The sequence below is a fragment of the Beta vulgaris genome, chromosome 4 (genome assembly GCF_026745355.1).
Source record: "Beta vulgaris subsp. vulgaris cultivar EL10 chromosome 4, EL10.2, whole genome shotgun sequence".
NCBI lineage: Eukaryota > Viridiplantae > Streptophyta > Magnoliopsida > Caryophyllales > Amaranthaceae > Beta > Beta vulgaris.
The window spans coordinates 52,168,145-52,178,702 of NC_079205.1; the positions used below are offsets into that span (position 1 = coordinate 52,168,145).

Genomic DNA, 10,558 nt, shown 5'->3' on the forward strand with positions numbered 1-10,558 from the left:
GTACAGACCCCGTTTGTTTAAGGGTTTTAAGTTCAGCCATGGGATCATCATAAAGCTCCCCAAACCTCTTGGTTAGTTCATCCACATATTCATTCCAGGTTGGTAAAGGTTTGTTCTTGAGGTAGTTCTGGTGTCATAACAAGGCCTTCCCCTCTAGGTGTAAAGCGGCCAATTTAACCTTCTGGGAGTCATTTATAGAGTCTAAATCAAAGAACTGGTTGCATTTATACAACCAAGGTTTCAACTTGGTCCCATCAAACCTAGGGAAATCTATTTTGGCCAATCTGGTGGAATAAGAAGGGTGCTTTTCCACATGGGGGGTGCTCTCAGGTGAGTTTCGAGGTCCTTCTTTTTCAAGGTTAGCTACTAGTTGGGTTACTTGCACAACTAGTCCCATGATCAAGTCATTCATTTCAGAGATAAATCTCTATCTATATTTAGACTATTACCATTGCAAATTTCAATCAACTTGTTACCTTGTTCTGCTAACAAATCCCTCAATGCTTGTTCCAATCTTCGCATTTCAACCTGGGGAACTTCCTCCTCTGCTTCTGTTCTTCTAGTAATCACCATGGGTCCGAGAAAGGTATTGCTCTGATGCCGATGATACAATCTGGAGGATTGTATTACTGACTAATCTGACTCAGTGATAGAGTGGAGATTAGTAGATTAATTTCAGAAAATCAGCCACTTAAGGAAAGGTAATTTTGGTGAAATTAACTAGTGAATAATTCCAGTGTGTGGAATATTATATAGAGAAAGAATGATAGAGAGTTTAGAAAGAATAAGGAGAGTAATTCTTCATTCATAAGATCCTGATACATTCCCTTCTATGGCTTAAATAGCCTTCTGGTTGTACTATTACTATAATAACAGAATTATTAATAACAGAAATAATTTGCAGTGATTGTACTATAGCACTATTTCCGTCCTTATTCCCCAACGTCATTTTCTCCTGCAGCTGGCAGTGTTGATCTGTCATCTTCTAGAATCTCCTCCCATGTCCCTTAGGTGATGCTGGCATTTTGATAACAGATTTAACTGTTTTTCCCTCTTCTTTCTCAGCTCTTAATAATGTGATTGCATTAGATCATAGGTCGGATGTCAAACACCAAGCTTTATGGGCATGTTAAAATTAATTTAAGCCACCTCATCCCAGTGTCTAACCCAGCCAAATAGTGTATCTTCTCCAGCGATGGGTGCATGTGCGTCTTTCCACCACTACAGTCTCCACGTCCTTAATCTGGACTCGATCGGGTGGCTGGAATATGTTTTGGGCAACCATTATGCAGTGGTGTGAGTGGTGGTTGTTAGTTTTAAGGGAAATTTCCTCAGGTACCCCTGAGGTTTGACGTAATTCCCAAATTACCCCTCACATTTGGGGAATTCCTCAGATACCCCCGAGGTTTGTGTTTGTGCTCAAAATACCCTTACTCTTGACGGAACCCTAACACCGTTAACTTTTTTTTCTCTCTTTCTTCAGTTTCTCTCCTTCCTCTCACCCTCCTCCATGGATGAACCTCCAAGCTTTCTCTCTCCTCCCACCCTCCCCCACCATCCTCCAAACTTTCCCCATTTTTCCGCAGCCCCTGCCTCGGCCGCCGCTCGCCGGAGCTTCGCCGTCCACCAGCATCCTCGTACTCTCTCTCCTTCGTCGCACTCTCTCTCTCGCTCCTCTCCTTCTCTAAAAACCTCTGACCCCTCATCAATGGTGGACGAAGCCCACCTCCCTCTCGTCACGACGACCTCATCAAATTCCACGAAGCACCCACCACAGGCCCACTTGCGCGAACCAGCCAGCATGCCCACCGCTGCCCCACTTGCGCGAACCACCCACAACGGCCACCACTCACGCAAAACACCCAACCACCCATCCCTCCTCCCTTCGCATACCACCACCAATTCAATTCGAATGGGTTTAATTCGAAATTTCCCCAATTTAATTGCAAAATATGGGTTTCTCGAATTAGAGTTTTGATTGCTCGAATAATCTAGGTTTAATTCGAATTTGATTGCAAAAATGTTGCTCGAAAATTTGGATTTCTACTCGAAATTGGGGTTTTGATTTCCCTGCTGCAGTGGTGGCTCGCGTTAGAGAGGTGGTGGCTCGCGTTAGAGAGGTGGTGGCTCGCGTTGGGTGGGTGATGGCTCGCGTTGGGTGGTGGGCTGGGTAAGGGTGGGTGGTTGAGTGAGGAGGCAGGAGATGGTTTGGTGGGTAAGGGTGGGTGGGTGGTTGGTGGGGGATGGTGGGAGGAAGAGAAAGTTGGAGGTTCATCCATGGAGGAGGGTGAGAGGAAGGAGAGAAACTGAAGAAAGAGAGAAAAAAAAGTTAACGGCGTTAGGGTTCCGTCAAGAGTAAGGGTATTTTGAGCACAAACACAAACTTCGGGGGTATCTGAGGAATTCCCCAAATGTGAGGGGTAATTTGGGAATTACGTCAAACCTCAGGGGTACCTGAGGAAATTTCCCTAGTTTTAATGGTGGGAAGATGAAGTGATGAATACTGAAATAATGAGGGAAAAGGTAAGAGGAAAGGAGGATATGAGTTTATAATAGGATGAGTATATGGGGCGAGATATATAATTCATAGAATTATATGGATCTTCTATCTCCTATATGTACGATGTATCATCTATACAAATATATTAAAAGGCGTGCGAAAGAAAGAAAGTTTATGTGTCACATGGCACTCTTACTTTTAAAAAATTGTGTAAATACAAGGTATCAAACACGTGACCTTTGAAATAAAAAATAAGAGCTTAACCATCAATATACTATGACTTTGCTATCTAATGCTTCAAATAAAATATGATGAAGTCTTGTAATAATTATAATTAACTAAAAAGACTTAAACAAGTTTATATACATCTCTAATACTCTTATTATGTAACTTACAAGAGAATATTGATGTTATATTCTCTTACCACAATTCCTTTTAAGGTATTGTTTTCAAACTCAAAACTTTCAAGTTTATATACATCTCTAATACTCTTATTATGTAACTTACAAGAGAATATTGATGTTATATTCTCTTACCACAATTCCTTTCAAGGTATTGTTTTCAAACTCAAAACTTTCAGTTTTTTTTTTTTTTTACTTATCACGTCGTGACGTAAACTTTTCAATTTCTTTCTAGGCAAAAAATACGAAAAGTAGCAAAATAAATTATAAAATTTAAAATAATAACATATTTGTTTATTATAACTGACCTAACGCATCGCCCGGGCAAAAAAAAACTAGTTCTATTGTAAAACTTGATAATTAAAGCAATGAATTTTTGAAATATGTTGAGATCCCACGAACAACCCACATGTGAGTGTAAGTATCGCTCTATACTGAACATGAGAAGAGGAATTATTAACTTCACCAAATTCCTATTATTGACAATTGGTTTTAGGATGAGCCATCTTTGAAACTTGTAAATTGTCCAAACTCTCTTCTATTAACAAGTACGGTCCACACATTTAACTAGTGACTAAATTTAACAAAATGCCGTCAAACTATGAAAATAGCCAAATAGGTCCATGTCTACTGTTACACTGTTAGTAAACAGATCTCATTACGTTTTTGTGACAAAATTAATGAACATATCAGGCGCTTCCATTACATGACATATTGACATTTGCTATACTTTGGAAGTTCGAAGCAAGCATTTACCCGTGAGAGATTCCGCTTGGTGGGGGCACAAAACTAAGTACGCAACTGCCGTCTGTAGTTGCCGCTCTACTAGATAGCTAGATATAACTGCCATGTCTTTGGTGCTCTCTCTCAAATATTAAATTCATCTCGAACAATGGAAAGTGTCGCGAGTATATTAAAATCAAAGTATTGAAATTTGATCGGGTAACCAATTATCTTCTTCACTCCTAGCCTAGCCTAGCCAGACTCATAACACGCCTGACGCTGCTGCACTAAACATGATGGTTGCAACTTGGAAGGGGGTAACCCTTTGTATCAAAGCTGTGAAACATTTTTTTAGAATAGAATGGAAGACTCTTACAGTACTCAAAAGACAGAAACGATAAAAAATCAGTGAAAGTACGCTATTTTTAATTCAGCACATCCAAATTCCAAACACATACTTTCGTGGTCAAGCATTGCTGTAGCTTCAAATTTTAATGTCTGTGTCTTTAAATTTTGTCTTTTACCATTGACAAACCTTATCCACCAACAATTGTCCTCTCTCTCTCTCTCTCCTCTCATAGATGATGCTGATGCTGATGCCTAATGGGGGATAAACACGGTGCATGTGAAACCTTGCTAACTTCCACCAAAATTGAAATTTGGCATATCATATTACATCTTTTATCACTGGAGAGCATCAGGGTGAACCTTCATTTCCACAAAATAAGGCAACAAGTATCTAATAAAATCAACCTTTCAACATTCTACATACACGTGATATTCAAATGTCAACTAAACGACATAAGTATAAATATTCATCATATATGTTGAATCTCAAAAAAGAAAGTTTCTAACTCATCAGCAAAAACTTCTATCCTTTCCAGACTTATTTGCTTGGCTAAGATTCTTTCTATCGCGATAACTCTTCCCCACCTGAGTCACTCCTCGTCTTCCTACTCAAAAGTACTCGTACATTTAATCGATATATGTATGAGTCCTGCTTTCTCTCAAGAGGGCAATAGAATGATTATCTGGAATCATTCGTCCAAGTAAGCAAATATTGGACTCGGGTAAAGTTTAGCTAACTAAAACTTGGCTACATAGCCATACTCCTCATAAAAGGATCTCTAAAGTCGGACAACCTTAGCTGAAAAGAAGCTCCTACTAGTATTAAACGATTGATAGACCAATTAAACCTAGTGGCTGTTTTAAAGTGGGCTCAGCTTTGTTGTAGTCAAAAACTATAAAAAGCCCCTTCTCTATGACACATTATAATTACAATAGACCTGCGTGCCACACTTGCATGCAGGTAAAACCTCAAGGCGACGGAGGGGATGGAATTTGGAGCTGACCTGTACCTGAGAGAGGTCGGCTGGTCTAGGCTCAAAAAAATATAAGAGCAACGACATTGTGTGACTACAAGACAGAAAGGTGACCACTCTTAAAGATATCTTCACCACTCCATTCGAAACAACATAGTACATCATGAAACATCTATTAGTGGATCACTTGACAACAATCAGCAGTTTAAGTAAGAGCAGCAAAGCAATACACTGGCAACTTTTATAGAATAGGATTCAATCAGTTTGTTTCCACACAGATGAAATTTAAATTCGTGGTGGACCAAGTAGTATATTTTTGTTAATCTTCCGGAAAACCCAGGAACTTGTTTATAAGTTTTGCAACTGGTTTAGCATCACCCGCAGGATATGGAAGAAGAGAATCTATATTCATACTCGTAAGAGTCTGATGAAGGGTTTGAGGATGCGCACAGAACAAGTGTTTTCTCTCTGCTAATTCTTCCGCCAGTTCCGCTTGATGATTGTCCATCAAATCCTCATTCACCACGACAATAAGAGGCTTACGCAACCGTAACGTCTCAAATATGCTGCCTGATCCTGTTCCACAAACAATAATGGCGGGATGTAAATTGATTGATATAAATAATTAAGAAAAAAGTTCCGTTAAGTAGGCCAAGCAAGCAACCAGTCTTGAAAGGCATATAACACGGAAAAAGAAAACTTCAATAGAACCTTCACTATACAAACGGCAGTCAAACAAGATTTATCAGGGACCTTAATCCACAATAGAACCTTCACCATACAAACGGAGATTAAAAAAATGTTCAATTAGTCTAGCAAAAAACATCAGCAAGAAGCAGAGTTCACATTTGTACAACATATGTGACTGAAAATTCATGTGAAGCCGAAGCAGAGCCAGACCTTGACAGTTGCTCCACATTGTATGGATTAACACAACTCATTAGCAATTACAAAAGCATTGAGAGTTGAGGGAAGAAGATCAAAGGAAACTCCCGTCCAGACTAAGATAACATACTGAATATGCAGTCTCGCATATAATGCTTTAGAGAGTACTAATACTGTCTCAAAACTAAAAAGGGATAAAAATAACTCCGTCTCTCTACATTCACCCGTCGTATTGCTGATTCAATAAAATAGCATAATGGCCATCATTCATGGACAGAGGAAGTATCGAGCAAAAGAATTTATTATGGCAAGGTGGGCAATTGGACAGATATATGGGACTCAGTAAAAAAGTAATAGCATTTTCCACCTACATTTACACATGAAAATTGACTGCCTAATTGGCCATCATAGGACAAGGATGCAGAAGCAGTTATCGATCAGTATGTGGTGCAATAGCAAATAATCCCCAAGAAAAAGACCTGACAGCAAAAACCTAAAAGCCATAAAAAGGATAAATAACTACTCCTAATAACTTGCCTCTGGAATAAGCATATTTCAACCTAGAAATTCAAGATCTATTGCAGCTATACCGGTCAAAAATGAATGACCTAAAAAGCAAAATCATCAAACATTTAGAGTTTTGAACAATAATTTTTGACCGGAATTCTGGAAAGACTTGCAAAACCAATTTGAAAATAGATTTGACCCAAATGGTGACCTCAAAACCAACCCAAACTAGAACCTAAATTTGTTCCACCTGAAACAGTTCTAACCGACTCATATGACAGGTCTTGATGCAGCCATTGCCAAAGAGGTTCCTAGATTACCTTGAGAAACCCAAATATCTTTCAAGGTAGTAGTTAATAACTGTTATTCTAGAATCTACTCTACTACAGGTCTGCAGTACAAAGATAAACAACTCCATTAAAAAGCACAATTCAGCAAAAATTCAACACATGAGGGTACCTGCATGACTTATAACAAGAGAAGCTGATCTCAGGCTCTCTGCAATGCTGGACGAAAACGTGAAGTATTCTACGGCTAGGGACCCATCATCACCAGTGGACTACAAGTGCATAAGAAAAACAAAATTCAGACCTTACAGCAAAATAAGGAGCTCAAGCAGCAGTATGACTGATGAGACTGCAACTTCTAAAAGTAAATATAATAAAAAAAAATTGCATTGTTAACAACACTAAGCCAAACTTAGACCCAAAAAGATCCTATCTCCTTACTTTGGCTAACATGAACACTCTAATCGCATAATTACACAAACTTGCCAGTTGCCACTCCTTCTCTATGATATACATCCGCAACACAAAATGGCCAAGCAACCCAACCCACTGACACTCATAGACCTATTAGTTAAATTGGCAAAGAAATCACTCTCGAGTGCAGTATGATGTGTAACACGCAATTACTTGCTTCTTCCCGGAGTGCAATCAGACTTACAGGTCCCTCTCAACTCCCTCCCTTGACCCTACCACAAAAAAAAGGGATGGATGTACAATGTCATAAATTAGATGTCTGGCACTTTAACACCTATAAATGGTATTGATGGAACTCGTGATTGATTAAAAGACGGTAAATGCAACCTCGATTTCAAGCATATTGCTCATACACTCGCTAGTTCAAATTCTAAATTTATTTCCATCGTGTCCTACAAACTCCAGTTAAAAACCAACCAAGAAGAAAAATTATTTTCATTATAGACCAAAATCTGCTAGCCAGAAAGATAAATGATGCAGAATTCTAAAACATCACCCAGGAGTTTCAATGACAACAAGGCAAAATTTCAAGATACCCTTGTAGGAATGTATGACCCACGACCAATTTGAATCAGAAGGTGTGTATACCCTTTAGCGTACAAATCTTGCTTGAATTCTGGAGCATCCACTGCTCTGACAAGAGCATCAAACAGAGTAGTCCCTACAGTGACAAAAACTACCCTCTTCGAGTTCTTGCTGCCATCAACACTATCCATTTACCAACTCTGATACTTGCCCGAACTATACACTTTCAGACTGCAGAGCTGTCAAGATACAGGTTTACATTATCAAGCTTGGAAAATCATTACTCTAGCCCAAGAACCACAAATACAACACTAAGAAAACTAACCAGAGAACATAGAAGAAAATTTTCTCCAAAAAACAACACAAATCTGTTTTAACAATTTACTTTCAAGGAATGCAACCAATTCCGTAATTCAAGTAGGCGGAATTACACAAGTCTTTGCAGACGACAAGTTTTCATAGATTAGAAGCGATTTATTACATAACCGCTGGCTTGCGAAATACTTAAAGTTTAAAAGTAAAATTTTAGAAGAGTAGACAAACTGGCAACATAAAGTACGTCCTCTACATCTTATTTTTCCTGAACTTATTGAAGTTCATCTTATAAAGTAGTAGTGGAATTTATTAAAGCTAATGAACTTATTAGACATTGAACTTATTAAAAATAAGGTGAATAGAACACACCCTTAATATTAATTTATATCCCTTATTTTGAACTAATGTGGATCATATTTATGTGACTTCTAGCATTTAAAATTAAACACATCATTAGAGAACTATTAGGAACAATCCACTTCCAAATAGGCAAACACAAAATACCTAATTGATTAATTTCATCCATTTGACTAATCGAATTAGCTAATAACGGAATAACCAGGCCCGTCCCTGAGCCAGGGCAGGAGGGGCGGGGGATGACAATTCACAGGTCATTCATTCTTGATTTCCAGCCACAACACTTGAAAAATTGATCTGATGAAATTAAACAAGAACAAATGAACACAAATATGCCCATTGTAACATAAATTTTCTTATCCTTTAGTTCCATGAAACAAAGATGAATTAAGAAGTTATTCCAGAAATTTGAATCATAAGTTTATAACATGTAAATTATCCCTAAAAACATGAAATAACATATATGAGATAAGAAAAAAATAAGTTGAATTCATGAAACAAACAATAACAACCGCATAAAACCAATCGCATGAACAATCACATGAAGTAGATCTTGAAATCGCAATTCCACACCAAAATCCGCAACAAAACAAGTAGATTCATCTAAGAAATAAAACAAGAACCTGGAACGAGCTTCTGCAATTCGAGCTTTCGAATTAGCGTATGAGTGACGAATTTGCTTATAAGAGGTTCTAAAGGAATTGAATTTGCGTATGAGTTGGGCACCGTGAGCGTCTTTTGGAGTGTTACTATTTTTTGTTCCTTATCGTTAGATCTCATATATCGTAGTTTTTTAATTGCTAATTGTTATTAACTTAATTATTCTTTAATCATATTTAGTCCTAGATTATTTATACATTTCATATTTATACTAGTTTTTGGACCCAGTGGCGGATCCAGGAATTTGAATATGGGGGTACGGAGTTACGGACGTACAACAAACACAAAAATAGTAGAAAAAAAGTTCAATACATAAGTCTTACCACCAAAATATCCATAATCATACAACCAATTTTGTTAAGAAAATGCATAAGTCTTACATCGGGTTGCTTAATTTGTTTTCCCTTGGATTTACTTGACTTGGGTGTATCATTTGTCATTTCCTAATTGTATTCATAAAATTAATTGTCAAAAATTCAATTTCGAATTTCAATAAGTAAACCCTAACTAATTAATCACCAATGTTCAAATTCAACAATTTACATCTAAATATTCAATTAAATTAAGAATCTAACAATATATAAACTTAGAAAAGTTGAAAAATCTGAAATTAAAACACAAAAGTATAAACTAAGAACTAAGAAGACAGAAGGAAGAACTTACATGAAGCTGCAATTTGCGAATGAGTTCAGCGAATTGGGCCACAGGCGTGGCCGCGTGGGTACTGGTCGCGAACTCGCGAAGCCGAACTGCCGAATTGCGAATTTGGGCCACCGGCGTGGCGGCGTCTGGCTCAGGCAGTCGCAGTCGGCCAGTCGGCCGTTCTTATGTGAGAGAGAAGCGAGAGAGAGGAAAGAGAGAAGAGAGGAGAGAAGAGAGAAGAGAGAAGGGAGAGGAGTTCAGTGAGAAAAAATGAAGTTGAAAGTTGTACCCCATGTTCCCTTCTAGGTCCGCTACAATTAGACCCGTGCAAAATGCACGGGAAGTTCAATGTTTAATCAATATATGCGTTATAATTAGTAAAGTAAAAATTTGTTTTAATGTATTTTTATAATAGCATATTTTTTTATATGTATGGATGCGTTGTATTAGATAAATTAATAAAGATAAGAAAATCATATAATATAACAACAAATACAAACATATTTATTTATAGCCATGTAAGAAAAAAAAATGAGCAGTAGGTGATATTATATAAAAAAAACTAATATGAACCCGGTGCACACTAATTAGTGTGTACCCGATTCATATCACGTGAGTTTATGATAGTGTATATTGATATGATACAGTGTATGTTAAAATGATATAGTGTATATTAAAATGATATAGTGTATATGTTAAAATGATATAGTGTATATTAAAATGATATAGTGTATATGTTAAAATGATATAGTGTATGTTAAAATGATATAGTGTATATTAAAATGATATAGTGTATGTTACTGTGATATAGTGCATGTTAAAGTGATATAGTGTATGTTAAAGTGATATAGTGTGTGTTACAATGATATAGTGTATGTTAAAGTGATATAGTGTATGTTAAAGTGATTTAGTGTGTGTTAAAATGATATAGTGTATGTTACAATGATATAGTGTATGTTA

The 10,558-nt window shown here is 37.3% G+C and overlaps 1 protein-coding gene across 4 annotated transcripts; it reads right to left on the minus strand.

Annotated features, from left to right (window-relative positions):
- Positions 1–5,156: 5,156 nt before the first annotated feature.
- LOC104907762 (uncharacterized) lies at positions 5,157–9,886 on the minus strand. Of its 4 annotated transcripts, none has more exons than XM_048643299.2 (5): positions 9,620–9,886; positions 8,444–8,593; positions 7,636–7,863; positions 6,798–6,897; positions 5,157–5,522 (listed from the first exon to the last, which is right to left on the minus strand). In XM_048643299.2, exons 3-5 carry the CDS (start codon positions 7,813–7,815, stop codon positions 5,266–5,268), a joined length of 537 nt encoding a protein of 178 aa, XP_048499256.1. In that variant the 5' UTR covers positions 7,816–7,863; positions 8,444–8,593; positions 9,620–9,886; the 3' UTR covers positions 5,157–5,265. The 4 variants fall into 4 exon arrangements, with proteins under 4 accessions (XP_048499256.1, XP_010695051.2, XP_010695049.2 ...); XM_010696749.4 differs by lacking the exon at positions 8,444–8,593 and adding an exon at positions 9,337–9,399; XM_010696747.4 differs by lacking the exon at positions 8,444–8,593 and having other exon boundaries at positions 9,620–9,884.
- Between the last annotated feature and the right edge of the window lie 672 nt (positions 9,887–10,558).

Bases quoted from the DNA above. Each gene is read 5' to 3' on its own strand.
- LOC104907762 (XM_048643299.2), bottom strand. From the start codon at position 7,815: ATGGATAGTGTTGATGGCAGCAAGAACTCGAAGAGGGTAGTTTTTGTC. The intron at 6,898-7,635 runs GTATCTTGAAAT...ATGCACTTGTAG, and splicing joins GGTCATACATTCCTACAAGG to TCCACTGGTGATGATGGGTC. The intron at 5,523-6,797 runs GTACCCTCATGT...TTTGTGGAACAG, and splicing joins TCTTGTTATAAGTCATGCAG to GATCAGGCAGCATATTTGAG.